The sequence below is a fragment of the Spermophilus citellus genome (assembly GCF_964194105.1).
Source record: "Spermophilus citellus genome assembly, chromosome: 7".
Classification (NCBI taxonomy): Eukaryota; Metazoa; Chordata; class Mammalia; order Rodentia; family Sciuridae; genus Spermophilus; species Spermophilus citellus.
Window position 1 is genome coordinate 55900743 of NC_138188.1, and position 21028 is coordinate 55921770.

Here is a 21028-nt window from a genome sequence, read left to right on the forward strand (position 1 = left end):
TTTCATGAGTTGTATCCTTTCAAATAAAACTGTTAAGTAAAGACTTTGAGTGAGTTCTGTGAATCATTCTAAAAAATTATCAAATGTGAAGAGGGGTTATAGGAACCCCTAAATGTGCAGCCAACTCAGATACAAGTCCAGGTAACCTAGGGACTTCAGAGAAGGCCAGGGACTCTACTTACAGATGGTGTCTGAAGAAAGGGCAATCTTGTTGGGGACCTTGACATTTAACTTGTGGGATCTAATGCCAACTCTAAGTAGTCAGTGTCAGAATGGAATTGAATCATAGGATATCAGAAAATTTTTGTTAAACACAAACCTGTCATTAGTATTTTTTTACTTCTTTTAATTGTGGTAAAATATACATAACATAAAATTTATCCTTTAAACTATTTTATTTTTAAGCTTTTCAATGAAATATAACAATATAAAAAGCATATATAAACTTTTCAGGACAACTTACAAATAAACTGATTAGTCAGATTTCACAAAGTGAATACATCCTTATATCCAGCATCTGCATCAAGAATAGCATATTCCAACATTTCAGAAAAGAAATGTGTTGAAAAGTAAAGAACATTTTTATAAAAGAAAAAAACTAAAGAGTAATTAAAATGGAGGTAAAAGAGTTAATTCCTTTCCAATGTATATGCACATACCCACTCTATAATGTACTGTTGCCAAAATACAAATTCATGGGAGGCTTTCTAAGGGATCTTTGTATTATTGTTAAAAAACTTTTGTGGTAATAATAATTTTGGGACATACTGAGTTAAAGATAGTCAAATAGGTTTATTATCTAAGGAGATTTTCACAAATCTTTCAGATTCCCAGGGCCTATAGCCAGAACATTCTCAAGTCAGGAGAGGAATAAGGGAAATACCTCTTGCTTATTCTATATATGTTTTTTAAATTATGTTAAATTTACATAATAAGATTTAGCATTTTAATCATTTTAAGACTATAATTCAGAGGCATTAATATTTATGATGTTGTGAGGCCACAACCACTATCTGTATTTCCAGAATTTGTTTATCCTAAACATAAACTCTATGTCCTTTAAATGATAAACTCCTCCCCCTCCCTCTGATCACTGATAATCACTATTTTCCTTTCTGTCTCTATGAATTTGCTTATTCTCATATAAGTAGTATCACAGACTATTAGACCTTTGTGTCTGGTTTATTTCATTTTGCATAATTTTTCCATCTTGTAGCATGTAACAGAATTTAATTTCATGGTAACAGTAAATAATATTTTATTGTATGTGCATACCACACTGATTTATCACTCATCTGTTGATGGATATTTGAGTTGTTTTCACCCATTACTATTCAAATAATGCTGCTATGAACTTCAGTATTCAAGTGTCTACATTGTTACACATTTTCAAAAATCCATCATTATCAATTTTTTTTATAAATTTTTGGAGGTGTTTTACAATGTGGAGGTCAAATAAATTAATGATAGCATACATTTTAAAGAATTCAATGTTCTATTATCAGCATTAAAATTGTTGATACTGAAGATTCAGGGATAAAGTAATAAAGAAAAAACTGGAATGTAATCAACAGGTATAGAGACGTATAAAGAAATGGCTAATTAGAAAAATATAAAAGATGGCATTACATCAATTATTCTGCACTTAACCTTACTGAATTGAATGTACTTTTACTAATATACAGAAAGTGCTCATTATTATTTAAAGATGATGCATTTTTCTTTAGCAACCAAAACATGCTTATCTTTGTCTAGTCAAAATTAATTTCAAAAGATAACATTTTTAAAGGTTAGCATGTCACTTAGTGCTTTAGCCCCATGTTCTTGCTGGACAGGCTGCTTGATGATCGCTCTCGTTCCTTAGTAATTTCCATCTCAATTTTGGCTTTGATTTTCTCCCAATCTATTTGAAGCTACAATAAAAGGAAAGAAAACACATGCTTATTTAGTATGAGATATTTTTTAAAATCCAAAGGAACCAAGAATAAATATGCTCAAAAAACATGAAGTATCTTGAAGAATAAGACCAAACAGAACAATTATATAACAAAAAGCAGACTCACTATGATCTAAAAGGCCAAAATCTAATTATACCTTTCTATATTGAAAAAGTCCCAGAGACCGCCCACTCCAGCCTGTGCGGGACCCAGGCTCATAGAAGGCCCCTGGTTCACCCCTCCACCCATGGGGCAGACACCCACAGGAGCCCAGCTTCTGGCATTGGACCACCTCTTCCAACCAGCAGACTACTGTGGGAGCCCAGGCCCCGTCCAGATCCATCCACACTGACTTGTGTAGGACCCAGGTAAGTCTGAGTTCGCAGGGTAAGTCTGAGTTCGCACTCGGCCCACCGCCCTGCCACCTAGAAGCCTAAGCCTAACACACTTCCATCTTGGGACACTGTATTCATCGCCATAGCCTTCCCCATGCACTAGCCCCTGACAGTAGACAGGGACTAGAAGCAGCTGCATCTCAGAGTAGGCATGCCAAAGGGAGTGTGAGGCCCACCCTTTCAGCCCCATCTCTGTAAGACATCGCTTCCAACTTGGGGCACCTTAACTATTATCTCGAGTTACCTCGGCTATTGCCACCACCACCTTTAGATGCAGTAGCACACATTGAGGGATACTAGCAGGGTCTAGAAGCCCAACATCAAGGTGAGGTACAGACAATCTGCATGAGTACTATAAGAATATAGGGAAGAAACTGTAATATCTCAGATCCACACTGCAAGAAAGGAAGACCCATAGACAACATGAAAAAACAAGGGAGGAAAGTGCCCCAAACAAACCAGGATACTATAGTAATAGAACCCATGGACAGCGAAGTTATTAAAATGTCAGAGAAAGAGTTCAGAAGGTTCATAATTAAAATGATCTGTGAATTAAAGAATAATCTAAATGAGGAAATATAGGCAAAAAATGATCAGTCCAACAAAGAGATAAGAGAGCAAATACAGCTAGCAAAAGATTATTGAGAGAAAGAGAGACTCTGAAAAAAAACACAGAAATCCTTGAAATGAAGGATACAATAAATCAAATAAAAAACGCAATAGAAAGCATAACCAACAGACTAGATCACTTGGAAGAAAGAACATCAGAAAATGAAGACAAAGTGTACAATCTGGAAAATAAAGTTGATCACACAGTAAAGACGGTAAGAAACCATGAACAGAACATCCAAGAATTATGTGACAGCATCAAAAGACCAAATCTGAGTTATTAGGATAGAGGAAGGCACAAAGTTTCAAAGCAAAGGAATGCACAATCTCTTCAGTGAGATAATATCAGAAAATTTCCCAAGCATAAATAATGAATTCGAAAATCCAATACAAGAGGCTTACAGGACACCAAATGTACAAAATTACAAAGATCTATACCAAGACACATTATAATGAAAATGCCTAGCATACAGAATAAGGATAGAATCTTAAAAGCCACAAGAGAGAGGAATCAGATCACATATAAGGGGAGATCAATTCGTATCTCAGCAGATTTTTCAACCCAGACCCTCAAAGCCAGGAGATTGTGGAACAACATATACCAAACTCTGAAAGAAAATGGATGCCAACCAAGAATCATATCCAGCAAAATTAAGCTTAGATTTGATGATGAAATAAAAACCTTCCATGATAAACAAAAGTTACATCCTCAGCAAAATATTCCAAGAAGAGGAAATGGAAAAACAAAATGATGAAAATCAACAAAGGGAGGTATTACACTAAAGGAAAATCTAATCAGAGGAGAAACCAAGTCATGTTATATACCAAAAATAAACAAAAATGTCTGGAAATACAAATCATGTCTCAATAATAACCCTGAATGTTATTACTGGCCTAAATTCACCAAACAAAAGACATAGACTAACAGATTGGATTTTTTAAAAAAAAAGACCCAACAATATGCTACCTCCAAGAGACTCATCTCATAGACAAAGACATCGACAGACTGAAGGTGAAGGGTTGGGAAAAATCATACCACTCACATGGACTGCGGAAGCAAGCAGTGGTTTCCATCCTCATGTCTACGTTCATCAAACAAACTCTTCTCAAGTTCAAGAGTCAAATAGACCACAACAAAATAATTTTGGGTGACTTTAACACACCTCTTTCATCACTAGATAGATCTTCCAAACAAAAGCTGAACAAAGAAACTATAGAACTCAATAATACAATCAATAACTTAGACTTACCTGACATATATAGAATATTTCATCCTTCAATAAGAGAATACACTTTCTTCTCAGCAACACATGATCTTTCTCTAAAATAGATTATGCCACAAAGCAACTCTTAGCAAATATAAAAAAGCAGAGATACTACCCTGCATTCCATCAGATCATGATGGAATAAAATTAGAAATCAATGATAAAATAGGAAATAAAAGCCACTCCAACACCTGGAGACTAAATAATATGTTACTGAATGAACAAAAGGTTACAGAAGACATCAAGGAGGAGATTAAAAAATTTTAGAGGTGAATGAGAACACAGATACAACATATCGAAATTTCTGGGATACTATGAAAGCAGTTCTGAGAGAAAAGTTCATTGCATGGAGTTCATTCCTTAAAAGAAGAAAAAGTCAACACATAAATGACTTAACATTACATCTCAAAGCCCGAGAAAAAGAACAAATCAACACGAAAAGCAGTAAAAGACAGGAAATATTTAAAATAAGAACTGAAATCAATGAAATTAAAACAAAAGAAACAATTGAAAAAATTGACAGAACAAAAAGTTGGTTCTTTGAAAAAATAAATAAAATTGACAGACTCTTAGCCATGCTAATAAAGAGAAGGAGAGAGAAAACTCAAATTACTAACATAGGTGATTAAAAAAAAAGAAATATCGACAGATACTACAGAAATACAGAAGATAATTAGAAATTATTTTGAAAACTTGTACTCCAATAAAATAGAAAATATCAAAGGTATCGAAAAATTTCTAGAATCATATAATTTTCCCAAATTGAATCAGGATTATATACACAATTTAAACAGATCAATTTCAAGTGACAAAATAGAAGACACCATCAAAAGTCTACCAAGCAAGAAAAGCCCAGGACTGGATGGATACACAGCAGAGTTCTACAAGACTTTAAAGAAGAACTAATACTAATACCCTTCAATTTATTTTAGAAAATAGAAAAAGAGGGAGCAGTTCCAAACTCATTCTATGAGGTCAATATCACCCTGATTCCAAAACCAGGCAAAGACACATCCAAAAAAGAAAACTTCAGACCAATATCTCTAATGAACATAGATGCAAAAATTCTCAATAAAATTCTGGCAAATTGAATACAAAAACATCAAAAAGATCATGCACCATGATTAAGTGGGATTCATCCCAGGGATGCAAGTTTGGTTCAACATATGGAAATCTATAAATGTAATTCACCACATCAACAGACTTAAAGATAAGAATCATATGATCATCACAATAGATGCAGAAAAAAGCATTTCACAAAATATAGCACCTTTTATGTTCAAAACAATAGAAAAACTTGGGACAACAGGAACATATCTCAACATTATAAAGGCTATCTATGCTAAGCCCCAGGCCAACATCATTCTAAATGGAGAAAAATCAAAGGCATTCCCTCTAAAAACTGCAACAAGACTGGGATGATTCTTTCACCACTTCTATTTAACATGGCTCTTGAAACACTGGCAGTGCAATTAGAAAGAAAAAAAAATTAAAGGGATACGCATAGGAAAAGAAAAACTCAAATTGGCACTTTTTGCTGATGATATGATTCTATACCTAGAAGACCCTAAAAGTTCCACCAGAAAACTCCTATAGCTAGTAAATGAATTCAGCAAAATAGCAGTATATAAAATCAATACCCATAAATCAAAGGTATTTCTGTATATCAGTGACAAATCCTGAGAGGGAAATGAGTAAAACTACCCCATTCTCAATAGCCTCAAAAAAAACACAAAAAAATACTTGGGAATCAACTTAATGAAAGAGGTGAAAGATCTATATAATGAAAATTATAGAACCCTAAAGAAAGAAATCAAAGAAGACCTCAGAAGATGGAAATATCTACCTTGCTCTTAGATAGGCAGAATTAATATTATCAAAATGACCATACTACCAAAAGCACAATATCGATTTAATGCAATTCTGATAAAAATCCCAATGACATTCCTTATAGAAATAGAAAAAGCAGTCATAAAATTCATCTGGAAAAATAAGAGACCCAGAAATAGCTAAAGCAATGCTTAGCAGGAAGAGTGAAGCAGGTGGCATCACTATACCAGACCTTACACTATACTACAGAGCAACAGTAACAAAAACAGCATGGTATTAGCACCAAAACAGATGGGTAAACCAATGGTACAGAATAGAGGACACACAGACTAACCCACAAAATTACAATTATCTTATATTAGACAAAGGTGCCAAAAACATGCATTGGAGAAAAGAGAGCCTCTTCAACAAATGGTGCTGAGAAAACTGGAAATCCATATGCGAAGAAATGCAACTAAATCCCTCTCACAATGCACAAACTCAACTCAAAATGAATCAAGGATTTAGGAATAAAACCAGAGACCCTGTGTCTAACAGAAGAAAAAGTAGGCCCTAATCTCCATCATGTGGGATTAGGCCCCAACTTCTTTAAAGACTAGATTAAACTGACAAATTTATTATAAAATAAACCTCAGACCCTGAGATTAAGTCAGCGGTGAATAGGTTTTGACTTCCATATTAGAGAAGTTTAATTGATGTTAAACCAGATGAGGTACTACTTGCTGCCTGAACAGATCTACCTTAAGTAACTGAAATATTAATTTATCCTTAACAAAACTTCACACCTCTTTTCTCTGTGTGCTGGAAGTTGACACAGTTAAGTATTTTGTTCTTTTTTTATTTCAATACCCTTTATATAAATTTCTAAGAAGTACACTATGGACATTTTTGATCGCCATCTTAAAAAATAATTCCACACAATTATCTATAATATGGGAAATAGGTAAATTAACAGATTTCCTATTCTACTAGAAGATAAATGTCTGTGAACAAAACAAAAACTATTTTAAGATAGAATTAAGTCAAAATACAAAAAATCTTGATAAAGTCATTGCATCTTTTTAAATATATTTTTTAAGTTGTCAATGGACTTTATTTTGTTAATTTATGTGCAGTACTGAGAATTGAACCCAGTATCTCACACATTCTAGGCAAGCACTATACCACTCAACCACAATGCCACAATCCTATCCCAATTCATTGTATCTTATCAAATCATACTGGGATGAAATTAGAAATCAACACAACAAAACCATATAGAAACTATATAAACACATGAAGATTGAACAATACATCCTTAAATAATAAATGGGTGATAGAAAAAATCAGGAGAGAGCTTAAAAAATTCTTAAGACTCAAATGAGAATCATGATACAAAATACCAGAACCTCTGGGACACTATGAAGGTAGTTCTAAAAAGAAACTTTAGAGCTATGAGTGCCTATATAAGCAAATCAGAAAGATTCCAAATAAACAACCTAATAATATATGAAGAACCAACCAATTCCAAAACCAGTAGAAAGAAGAAAATGATGAAGAACTAAAATCAATGAATTTGAGAATTTAAAAAATACAAAGAATTGATGAAACAAAGAGTTGGTTCTTTGAAAAGAAGAATTGAAGATTGATAAGCCTTCAACCAAACCAACCAAAAGAAATCGAGAAGACCCAAATTAATAAAAATAGAGATGGAAAAGGAGATACCACCACAGACATTGCAGAAATCCAATGGATCATTAGAGACTATTCTGAAAACTTAACACTCCAAAAAATTAGAAAACCCAGAAGAAAGGGATACATTTTTAGACACATATGTTCTGCCAAAATTAAATCAAGAGGGCACAGAAAACCAAAACAGACCAATAACTTGTAATGAAATAAAATCAGTAATAAAAAGTCTTCCAAAAAAGAAAAGCCCAGGACCAGATGAATTCTCAGCAGAGTTATACCAGATCTTTTAATGAAGAACTAATGCCAATCTCCTCAAATTATTCTATGAAATAGAGAGGGATGGAACACTTCCAAATTCATTCTATGAAACTAGTATCACATTCATATCAAAAGCTCTCACCACTCCTATTTTAATATAGTGTTAGAAATTCTAGCCAGAGCAGTTAGGCAAGAAAAGGAAATAAAGGGGATGAAAATAGGAAAGGAAGAAGTCAAATTATCAATGTTTGCAGATGATATGGTCATATACCTAGAAGATCTAAAAAAACTCCCCAAAAGACTGCTAAAGCTAATAAACAAATTCAGCAAAGGAGCAGGCTATAAAATCAACACAAAAATCAATGACCTTCTTATTTACCAACAATGAATCTGCTGAGGAAGAAATCAGAAAAATAATTCCATTCACAATAGCCTCAAAAAAAACTTATAAATCTAACCAAGATGATGAAAGACCTCTACAATTAATTTGAAGAAAGAAATTAATGAAGACCTCAGAAGATGGAAAGACCTCCCATATTCATGAATATACAAAACTAATATTGTTAAAATAACCTTACTGCCAAAAGCAATATACAGATGCAATGCAATCTTATTAAAATACCAATGACTGGGGCTGGGGTTGTGGCTCAGCGGTAGAGCACTTGCCTACCACGTGTGAGGCCCTGAGTTTGATCCTCAGCACCACATAAAAATAAATAAAATAAAGATATTGTGTTCAACTACAACTAAAAAATAAATATTTTTTTAAAAATACCAATGACAGACATTCTTTACAGAATTAGAATAAACAGTCCTAAAATTCATTTAGAAGAATAAACGGTTTGAGTAGCCAAAACGATTATAAGCCAAAAAAAGCAATCCTGGAGGCATCACAATACCTGACTTCAAATTATATTACAGAGCTATGTTAACAAAAACTGCATGGTACTGGCATAAAAACAGACACATAGCCTGATAGTATAGAATAGAACACAGAGACAAATACACACAGATACCATCATTTGATCCTTGAAAAAACGGCCAACAATATACACTGGAGGAAAGACAGCTGTAAACAAATGGTGCTGGGAAAACTGGTTATACATATGTAGAAGAATGAAACTAGATCATTATGTCTCACCCCGCACAAAAGTCAACTCAAAATGGATCAAAGACCTAGGAATTAGACCAGAAACTATGCAACTCCTAGAAACAAATGTAGTGTCAACACACCAGCCTATAGGAATACACAACAACTTTCTTGATAGGACCCCATAAAGCTCAAGAAATAATGCCAAGAGTTAATAAAATGGGATAGCATCAAATTAAAAAGCTTTTAAATGGTAAAGGAAACAACTAGGAATGTGAAAAGAGAACCTGCAGAATAGGAAAAAAATCTCTGTTAGCTACTCTTCTGACAGAAGATTAATATCTAGAATATATAAAAAACTCAAAAAACTTAACACCCCAAAACAAAATAACCCTATTAATAAATGGGCAAATGAATTAAACATACACTTCTCAAAGAAACAATAGGAATGGCAAGTCAATATATAAAAAAAATGTTCAACATCATTAGCAATTAGGGAAATACAAATCAAAACTACACTGAGATTCACCTTGTATCAGTCAGAATGGCAGTCATCAAGATTACAAATAATAATAAATGCTAGAAAGGATGTGGAGAATAAGGAATGCTTTTACACTGTTGGTGGGATTGTAAATTAGTACAACCTCTATGGTCTTACACAAAAAACTAGCATGGCAGCTAGGTGTGGTGGCATATGCCTGTAATCCCAGTGACTTGGGAGGCTGAGGCAGGAGGATCAGGAGTTCAAACCCAGCCTCAGCAACTTAGTAAGGCCCTAAGCAACCCAGCAAAACCCTTTCTTTAATAAAATATAAAAAGGACTGGGGCTGTGGCTTCGTGATTAAGCACCCCTGGATTCAATCCTAGGTACCAAAAGAAAAAGGAAAAGAAAATTAGGATGGAACCCCCATATCACCCAGCTATACCACTCCTTAGTATTTATTCTAAAGAATGAAAGTTATCAAACCCTTGTTTATAGCAGCCCAAGTCACAATAGCCAAACTATGGGAGCAGCCTAGATGTCCATCAATGGATGAATGGGTAAAAAAAAAAAATGTGGTATATTTACATTATGCAGTTTTATTTGGCCATAAAGAAAAATAAACTTATGGCTTTTTCAGGAAAATGTATGGAACTAGAGATCATTAATGTTAAGTTAGATAAGCCAAACTCAGAAGGTCAAAGGTTATATGTTTTCTCTCATATGTGGAAACTATAGAGAAACAAGGAAAAGCAAAGTGGGGGGGGGGACGTTGGGGATCTCATGCAAATCAAAAGGAGATAAGATAAAGGGGGGGCACAGCAGATAGAAGGCAGAGAGGTGGGGGGTAGTGCTGGGAGCAATATTGGCCAAATTGTGTGAACCGCTAAAAACTAACAACAAATCCCATCATTATGTGTAACTATAATACAACAATAAAAAAGGTGGAAAGAGAAAATAAATGAGTAGTACAAATGAAAGGGAGAAATTAAAAAAATAAAAAGAAAAACAGAGCAAATGTTAGATTATTTGAAAGACTTGTTTCTCAATCAAGCCAAAACTTGTTTTTTTTAAATGGCAAAACACTCATTTCCACGTTGAACAAAACATTCATAAAGAGGAAGAAGAAACTTGATGAATGTTTTGGCCACCTTCCAGCCTTAAATTGACTTACATATATTTCTCAGATCAATCACAATAAAATGATATATTGCTGATATTCTGAATAACTGTTGTTCTGTTGTACCAGAAGTACATCTATATTACCTACCTGTTATAATATATGTGAGGGTGCCAATTGATAGGATTCTACTGAAAATAAATGTTTTACTTCCACTTTGCCATTTATCCAGTTTTTAAAAAATATTCTACAGTTTATTCCTTAGAAAAGAACATTTTCATAGTAGGTTTTAGATAAGGATGTTCTCTGGCAGTTGTCAAGTAATTTCTACATTAAAATTCATCCTGTTTATTATAGGGAGTACCAATATTCTTATTTTGGTCTCTGGTCAATTCTTATTCACAGAGAAGCAATTTCAAAATTATATCTAATGGCTCTCCATCCAGTATCGCATCTCTTTTCACTCTCAGCTAAAAAATCAGCTTCTTTCTTTAGAGAAAATATAATGGGAATCAAGCATGGATTCACTTAATTTTCTTTTATATTCACAAACTTACCTATACCTGTTTTCATCCTTATCTCTTTCCCTTCTGTCCAGGACTAACCTCTTCACATATGACCCTGATCACATATGTTCTTTAACTTCTCTAGAACACTGCCTTCTATTATTACTATGCATTCATTTTCCTTCTCTTCATTGGCTCCTTCTCATCTTCCTGTCTCTAATTCCATCCCCCTGCAAGTTACCACTTCATTCTTCTTATTCTTCACTCTCATTCTCTCCCAAGACTAATGAATTATGACTGTGTTCTAGCTATATTTCAGAAATAGTGCGTGCGTGCGTGTGTGTGTATGTGTGTGTGTGTGTGTGTTTTGCTGGGGATGGAATCCAGGGCCTCATGAATGCTAGGCAAGCACTCTATCACTGAGCTACTTCCCCAGCCCCAGGAACTTTTCACTAAAGCCACCATCAGCTGTTTTCAGTCCTTATCCAAATACCTTCTCTGTATGATTCAGTTACTTATTCAACAAATATTTAACACTGAGTGTATATCAAGGATTGTCCTAGGTACAAGACGTCAGCAGTGAACAAAAAGATAAAAACCACTATCTTCATAGAGAGGTAATAAAGACAGATACTAATGGAAGATACAGACAACAAGATAATAACATCGATAGTAGGTCAGAAGTGCTGAGGGTTTTGAAAATAGGGAAGGGATACAGTGAGTGCCAGGAGTAGGGTAGGTTGCATTGTTATCAATTTACTTGGTGGATTTCTGGTTTTATTTCAATAGTGATCTTAAAAACTGCTATCTCTTAAAAGTCAAACTTAAGATCTGAAGAAGCTTGGCACAGTGGCACCCATCAGTAATCCCAGCCATTCAGAAGTCTGAGGAAGAAGGATGAGCAACTTCACAAGGACCTAAGAGACTTAGTGAGACCCTGTCTAGTACCAAAAAAGTAAAAAATAAAAAGACCTGAAGGAGATGAGTGAACCCATGTGCACACCTGGGGAAGGGCTAGCTATCATAGGAAAGAACAAGACCCTGACACAGGAGCATTCTCTGGACTTGTTGAGCACTATCTTTGAAAAATCTCTTATAGATGATTCTGGTTTCTATTCTTTATAAATGCCCTAAAACAAAAGACAAACAAGAGAAAAACAAGCAAGTTTATTACAATGGGCAGGGTATATCATTCAGGAGAAACCTCAATGAAAGGCAACTCAAAAAACAGTGACTTAGAACTGTAGCTTATACAGCATCTCCAAAAAAGAACAACAGATTTCAGAGAAGTAACAAGACAAAGGAAAGCTGTTTTAGGTTTCCTGAGGCAGGAAATTATGAAGATAAACAAAATGAGAATAAGCTAAAAGAGCAAGATCTCTGGTGCCATCTTTGAGCTGATAGTTGTCTCTAGTAAAGGAGAGAGAATTCATATCCTATTTTTATATGAAAAGGAGGGAGGATAAGAGCTATTCCTCAATTTTCTGCTTCTTAATGGCCTTTAACAACAACAACAACAACAAATATTAGGTCAAAGAGGTCCATTTGGGGTTATCAAATTTTGGTTTCCTTTAACAATCTCTTCAATGTCAATAGTCACCACGGTTCTAACAAAAGCTTTCTCATACTTCCCCTAGGAGATCCCAGCAATTCATACACCTTCAAGTATATGGTCATGAGAAATTTGGTTGTCTGGCTCTGATTTCTCCTTTGACAATGTCTTTTTATGTTCACATTTATATTTCCAATTGGCTACCAGAGATGCTTACCTGGATACTCTAGACATTTCAAACTTAAAAAAAAAAAAAAAAACATATATTTTCATGTTACTTATACTCAAAGCTTTATAACTTTTATATTCTCACATATTCTTTATCTAGATTAATTTGAAGTCATTCTCAAATGCTTTGTCTTACCTCATCATCTCTCTTCCTACCCCCAAGTACAACTGTTCTCTTAATTTTACTGTTGAATTCTTTTTTACATTAATATTGCCCTTCCATCTCCTGGTGGGACTATTATAGTAAGTTCCCAATTGGTCTCCTAGTTACTACCCTCATCTCTAATCTTTCATGTCTGAAATTATCTTTCAAGTCAGTTTCTTGATTAACAAATCTCCAACTTTTCTCATTGCCCTATTTAAGAAGTCCTTTTTTTTTTTTTTTGTTAGGTTGTAGGTTGTTTTTTGGTGCTAGGGATAGAACTCAGGTCAATGCAGATGCTAGGAAAAGCTGTACCATTACACCACTCTCCAGCCCACAAAGTCCATTTCCTTAATATGGTATGAAGACCCTTCAATGTCTGGTCATAATCAGTTTTCAATTACTCTGAACCTAGGGCAGTCACTTAGAATTCCTCCCTATTATTTCAAGACCCCATATATTTGCTCCTTCTTATTCCCATATTCTTTAGATGAATGACAAAAATCTTAAGACAATTTGTGGAAAATTTTAAGTTTCCATTTATTTTTAGGAATCAGGATTTTTTTTTTCCAGTACTAGGGATCCTTACCATTGAGTTACATCTCTAGCCCTTTTAATTGTGAGACAGGTCCAAATTGGACCTGAACTTGCAATCTGTCTAAAGTCAGTCTCTCTGTTGTTTTTAATCTTTCTCACTTCAGAGCTTTTCCTCTGCCGTGTTAGCCTCCTTCAAAACAATTATAAGAATTGAAATTAACAACTATAAAACTTGTCACCTACATTTGCACATAAACTTCATGAAACCAGGGCCAGTTTCTAACATGTTTACTTAATATTATCCTAGGCACCAAAAAGAGAACAAAAATTATCTGGAGGAAGCACTTGATGAACACTAAATGAATAAAAGATAATAATTAGCCAGCAAATGAATAATCCCCTAACAATTCCTGCTGTAAAGCTTTAAAACCTGAAGGCAGCATTGGTAGTAATTAAATAAAGTGATTTTTCCAAACTGCAGTGTTGATTCTTTTGGATTGTCCTCAAAATTCTATACTTTCTCAATTTCCGCTCATGAGTTTGATATTTTTCACTTTCTTTTTCCTAATATAATGTTTTAAGTATTTCTTGGATCTTCTGCTTTTCTTATTGCAAGGAGTTATGCATTAAATACAGTTAATGTATTACTTGATGGGTTTTATTTGCTAGACTTACAACATATTTTGTAAATATTTACTGAACTTCATTCTAGACCACGTACAATGAATCTAAACAATAGATTTATTGGAAAATAGTACACCTTGTATAATCACAGACTTCCATATTTTAAATTAGAAATGTCCAAATAACATTTCAGGGCTCATAAACATGAATGTATATCAAACATCTATTTTCTTCTCTAATAACTGGTAGATTCCATTTATTCATGAACATTCATGTGGCATGCATTGTCAGCCCAACAGAATTCACCAGATATTTAGAATAAATTTCCCAATAATAATAATGTTAACAATAGTTTTATTATAAATAATATTAACATTATCATACAATCATAATATAAATACATAAATATAATATATCAGGTAATATAGATTATATTATGCAACATAAATATATTATGCTCTATTATATGTAATATATGATTAATATTCCCATTTTATTGTTAATGATAATAAAATATAATTTAAAAATAAAATATAATTAAGAGAAATTATTATTATTGTTGTTATTAATTGTGGTCCTGGGGATTGAACCCAAGGGCAGTTTACAACTGAGCTACATCCCCATTCCTTTTTATTTTTTTGAGACAGGGTCTTATTAAGTTGCTGAAGCTAGCCTCTAACTTATGATCCTCCTGTGTTAGCCTTCTGAGTTGCTGAGATTATAGGTGTGCACCACCATGTCTGGCTTCTCGATATTATTATTATTATTTTGTTGGTTTTTTTGGAAATGGGGATTGAACCCAAGGCTTTGCGAAAGCAAGGCAAATACTTTGCCACTGAGCTATATCTTAGCCCTCTCAATATTATTTTTAAATAAAACTTGTCTATTCAACTCTTAGTTTTGAAATAAGGGAAATACATAGATGATAGAGTATAACTAGATTAGTGTACGATCAGCAAGTAGTACAGATATCCCCCAAAGCTATTTTCCTACAGTTAAATTTTATCTCAATACTGGGATTTCTTTCTTTTTTTCTTTTTCTTTCTTTTTTTTTTTTTTTTTTGTGGTGTTGGGGATTGAACCCAGGGTCTTGTGCATGAGAGGCAAGTACTCTACAAACTAAGCTATACCCCAAGCCCTCTTCTTCTTTTTTTTTTTTTAAACTAGCAATTGAGTCCAGGGTCACAGAGCCATAGCCATAGCTCATTGTACGTTTTATTTTGAGACCATATTGCTAGTTTGCCTCACTAAAGTGCTGAGGCTAACTTTGAACTTGGGATCCTGCCTCAGCCTCCCAGATATCTGGGACTATAGACAGGTGCCCTGCTTAGTAGTGGGAAATTTTTAACCTCAAATAATTTTCATTTGAAAATACTATTTTATAATTTTTAGTTAACTTCCAAATGACATTTTATGAAGAAGAAAAGTAGGAAACTGGAACATAATGCCACAGGGATTCAAAGTAACCTATATAGTTTCAGAATGAGAAGAAAACAAAATACCTAAGAAAACCATGTTGTTCTGGTTATCCCACTTGGGAAATGTCTGCTAAATTGATTGAAATATTATATTTTGGCAACAGTTGAAGATATACATAACAAAAAAGATGATAAGGATATTAAGTTTTCTGCTATCTACAAGATTTCATTGAGAGAAATGACTATATTTTCTATGTTCTTGAAAGTACCTAATGTGAAAATATTACAAAAATACTGATGATGATGATTAGAAAAAGCAGAGTAGGCATTAATCTGATTAAAAATTACATAATAAAATAAACTTAAGGTGGATGCTCAGTTTTGTTGTTTTTATTTATTTTTTTTATTTTTACATGTACATATGTGGTGCTGGGGATTGAACCCATAATCTCATGCACGTTACGTAAGCATTCTATCACCAAGCTATATCCCTAGGCTAGGTGCTCAGTTTTAACATGGACATATTTTTTTATATATTTAATTGTCAATGGACCTTTATTTATTTAATTAATTTATTTATATGTACTGCTGAGAATTGAACCTAGTGCCTCACACATGCTAGGCTCTACAACTGAGCCACAACCCCAGCCCCAACATAGACATATTTTTAAAATTGACAAAATGATCAGGTGATTTGGTGATTTCCTTAGCAATGTATTAATGGTAGCTGCTGTCATATTTTATAATTACAGTCTCAGGGACACTGAATTTGTCTTAGTAGTAGAGAAGACCCTTACAGCCCACACTCCCATGATCCACTTCAGTATTTAGCAGATTCCAAGTTAAAACAACAACAAAAACAAACAAACGAGAGCTTCCATAAAATATGTCCCCTTTTCTATCACAAAACCTACAACTTATAGCTCTCCTAGATCCAGATATTGAAGTTTTTCATTACTAAACAATAAAAATAGCCCTAAAGGCCTTCACCACCCTGAAAATTGCTCTGAAGTGCATAAATGTAGATCACAACATTCAGTACTCTAAATATGATCAATAAATAATGTTAGCTTTAGTAGAAATCATAGGTGTCATCTATTTTGTCTCCTCTTCTAAAGGCTCTAATTCTGCCCCTGAATATTCTACCCTAAGGTATTCCCACATATTCCTCAAGCTACAGCAAGATAGAGGCTGTATCTTATTCACCCCCTAATACAATGCCTATCCCAGAGTGAGATTCTTAAAATTTTTTTTTTTTTTTTGAACAATGAATGAAGAAAAGGTAAGGAAACTGGTTCAAAGAACTGGAAACAAGGTCAAGACTGCCCGAGAATCACAGCTCTTGGGTAAAATAAATCTACATGGCTAGTGAGATGAGATTTGTTGTATTAGCCTTGTAGCATCTGGGAAAGTGGCCAAAGTCAGTTATGCTCTAGGCACTAGGGCAAACTCTCTTGTTCTGACTCTTCTTATGGGCTGATAAATATTGAATTTTTTTTCTTAATTGGAGTAGTAAAATCTGAGATTCTGGTAGGAGTCTGGGAGGCAAAAATTGAGCCTACCTTGGTCCTAGGCAAATGAAGTCTACCTAGCAAGGCAGTTCTGTAAGATGAACCTAATTCCTAAGATTCTACAAAGAAAGAAAGTATGCATTCATTTTCTGGCCAGTGCCCTCTGCTGTGTGAAAGATAAAATTCAGAAGTTAGTTTTTATCCTATTTCTATTATCTAAAAATATCAAATAGCACCTAACCTTAAGACAAATTGACATGAGTTAATCAAAACATGGCTATAGAAATCCAGAAAAAAATTGAGTGCTATAAGAATATGGTCACAAAATAAGACTGCAACATCATAAGGCAAAAGTAATGCTTTTAAAAATGACAGTGAAAATTATTCAATTTTTGTTAAAATGAATATTTTATAATTTATAAATTTATAAACAAATTTACAAGGCATAACATTATCATTAATACTGTACAGTACTTACACCTTCTCCATATTGCAAGTATCGTTTATTAGTTTCCTGTTTACCAAAGGTCTCCAAAAACTTTTGACGGTAAGCAAGAACTGTATCAACATGTGTTTTGTATTTTACAGCCAACTCCAGGGCTCTATAATGAGAAATAAAACATATTATCAGAATTGCTTACATCAACCTAAAGTTTTTTGTTAATTCAGTCTTAGAAAAAATTAAATAGCCATTTAAATTCTGTAACTCAATATTGATTCATGCGATTAACTTATTTTTAAAGTAATATTTTATTCAAATAGCTGAAGAGACTAAAATGAACCACTGAAAACAATGGTTCAATACCAAAGACACAAAATCTGTACACAGATGATAATTTGCAAATATCAAACCAGATTAATCCTCACTTCCAGGCTTATTTTCACATGTAGCTTTTGGCCAATGTCTCTACCACAGCAGCCCTGTGCATAATACACATTAGTTGAGTCAGGAACAACCCAGCAGAGTAAAGCTCTCCTACACTACTTATTTTTAACTTGTTTTAAAGTATGAATAACAATCAGTAAAAAATACGTTACTTTTTAAGTTCTCTTATCTTCTAATATGATTCCTAAATATGTAGTAATGATTAAGCAGAGCCAAATATTATAAATCTGTTATTTTATTTTTTACTTATTTAATTAAAATTTAATTGATAAATATAAACAAAAATTGTATATACTTATGAGATATATGATGTTTCAATATATGTGTACATTATGTAATGTTTAAACCAGATTTAAGATTTATCTATGTCTTCAAACATTTATCATTTCTTTTTTTAGTTGTTCTAATTAGTTATACATGACAGAATACATTTGGACACATCATACATAAATGGAGTATAATTTCTCATTCTTCTGGTTGTACATGATGTAGACTCACACTGGTCGGGTAGTCATATATGTGCATAGGATAATAATGTCAGATTCATTCTACTATCCTTCCTACTCCCATACCCCTCCTCTCCCTTTACTCCCCTCTACCTAATCCAAAGTATCTTTGTTCTTCCATAGCCCACCCTTATTGTGAATTAACATCTGCATATCAGAGAAAACACTTATCGTTTCCTTATGGCAAAGCATTCAAAATCCTTTCCTCTAGTTTTTTGAACTATTCAGGTACATTGTTAAATCTATAACCATCCTACTGTGCAATAGCACATCAAAATTTTTTCTTCCTATCTATGACTTAGTGCCCATTGATTAATCAAGAATTTTTTAAAGATTACTGCTGAAAAATAATAAGTATATAAGCAGCAAAGATATGTATAATAAAAAAATATATTACAGTTACAAGTCAGAAAAGTAGATGGCTCTGGATAAGAAATAACACCTCAAAATTCTCAAATTCTGTAAATAATACATATCTGCTGGGATTTACCTATCCCATAAAGAAATTATTTTATATATTATAAGTTGGGTGGAGAAGTATATAGATGATAATTCATCAGTTTCTACATTAAGAATAACTTACTTTGTATGCCAGGTTTCCTGACATATAAGTCTACTCTTCCTATCTCTCCAAGCTTTTTTTTTTTTTTTTTCAAGTTTCTTAAGTAAATTCACTCCTTTTTTGTTCATTGAGTTGGAATGTTTCAGTTCATGGCAATGATCATTCTTCACATACTTCTTGTGCAATTTCTGCACAAATAATTGATCAGTCTGAATTAAAATATCATGTGAAAAAATATTACCCTTAAATGAGGCTCATTCATAGATATAAAAATCACTTATATATTCTTCAGCTTTTTAATCTGCATCTTTGTGTATATATTCAAATTATCAGATAGTCTTCAGATACTCTTTTTCTGTATTTGTCATTACTCTATTGAGATAATTTCTTCTCATGGGTCTTTGAATAAATAAGAAAAACATGGAATTTCATAGATTCATCAGCATTAGTTGAAATCAAGGAGAATATTAGTGGGTTTTTTTGCCATATATTCTTTATTACTACCCAAAATATGCTACTTTAGCACCATCAGTTGGGACTGAATCTGATTCTCATGACCTCAAATTTTATGAGATCACTATTTGTTTAACTCTCTCCTTAAGGCTGTATTCACAGAGCTATAATCAATTCTTGCCCAAGTATATAGCCATTGTGCTACTGAAAAATTCTGGGAAATGACTTTGGTTCACTATAAATTGGAATGTACATGGACAGACACAACAACTGCTCTGAAGCTGACTAAAAAAAAAAAAAAATGTTATTTTTCCAAATGTGGAAAAAAATGCTTAGTAATGAGGAATTTGAGTGATTTGGAATCAGAAAAAGCTAAATCTGTTATTTTAATGGATCTTTTTAAAGATTTTTTTTTAGTTATAGATGGACACAATACCTTTATTTTATTTAATTATTTTTATGTGGTGCTGAGGATTGAACCCAGTGCCTCACATGTGCTAGGCAAGCATTCTACCACTGAACTACAACTTCAGCACTAAATCTGTTATTTTAGACAAAGATACTTTTGTAACTAAGATATTTTGTGGAGATAAAATTCAGAAGTTAGCTTTTATCCTAACCATGTCTATTATTTATCTAAAAATATCAAATAACTACTAGCCTTAAAACACACTGAATATTATGAAAACATACAAGTTAATCAAATCATGGCTGTAAGAAACCAGAAAAAAATTAAGTGCTATAAGAATATAGTCACAAAATAAGACCACAACATCATGAGGTAACAAGTAATTCTTTTAGAAATTATGGTGTGAAATTTTTTGCAACTTGTGACTCTTTGGTAGGAAAATTTAGTTCATTCTTAGTATGCTTTTATTTGCCCTACTACTAACCAAGCTAATCATTTTAAGAAGCGTTTCAAAATGCTGTATATATTGAAAATTGATAACTGATGGATGTTAAAGACTTAATATGAAAAATAAGAATATAAGTCATGTAAAATACAAATGGTAATGCCAAATAGCATTTCTTATAGAAACATATTGACATATTACTAAATCCAAAGATCAGTATTTGCTATCAATGAAGTTTCCTAATCTCTGATTTTCACAGAAAAAGAGAGTAGGCAGAAAGGAATGTAAAGGCACAAGAACAGAGGAATGACAGAAAGGCAAAAAGCAATTCACAGTAGAAGATAAATGCCTCAATTCTTCTCTCTCATACATAATTCCCTTATTTATCCCTAAGGCTCTGATTTCAGTGGTGTAGTGGTGTAGTGGAGACTCTGGTGAATCACCCTTTTGGCACATTACTGTGCATGATGGGGAAGGAGATCTTGACTGTGCAAAACTGAAAGTGTTCTAAGTAAGGATACATAAGAAACCAATCTGTATTATCTATCCTTATTGTCATTACTATTAATTATCTGATTAAGAAATGGCTAAGG

General features: G+C 33.3%; 1 protein-coding gene across 3 annotated transcripts in view; it reads right to left on the bottom strand.

Annotated features, from left to right (window-relative positions):
- Positions 1-371: 371 nt before the first annotated feature.
- IFT80 (intraflagellar transport 80) overlaps positions 372-21028 on the bottom strand; it is a 142633-nt gene continuing 121976 nt past the window's right edge. For all 3 annotated transcript variants that reach the window (XM_081302445.1, XM_081302446.1, XM_081302444.1), the window contains 2 exons: positions 17653-17776; positions 372-1913 (listed from right to left, as the gene is read on the bottom strand). In XM_081302445.1, coding sequence (XP_081158571.1) covers positions 1803-1913; positions 17653-17776 — 235 coding nt within the window. In that variant the 3' untranslated portion in view covers positions 372-1802. The remainder of the gene's footprint in view (positions 1914-17652; positions 17777-21028) is intronic.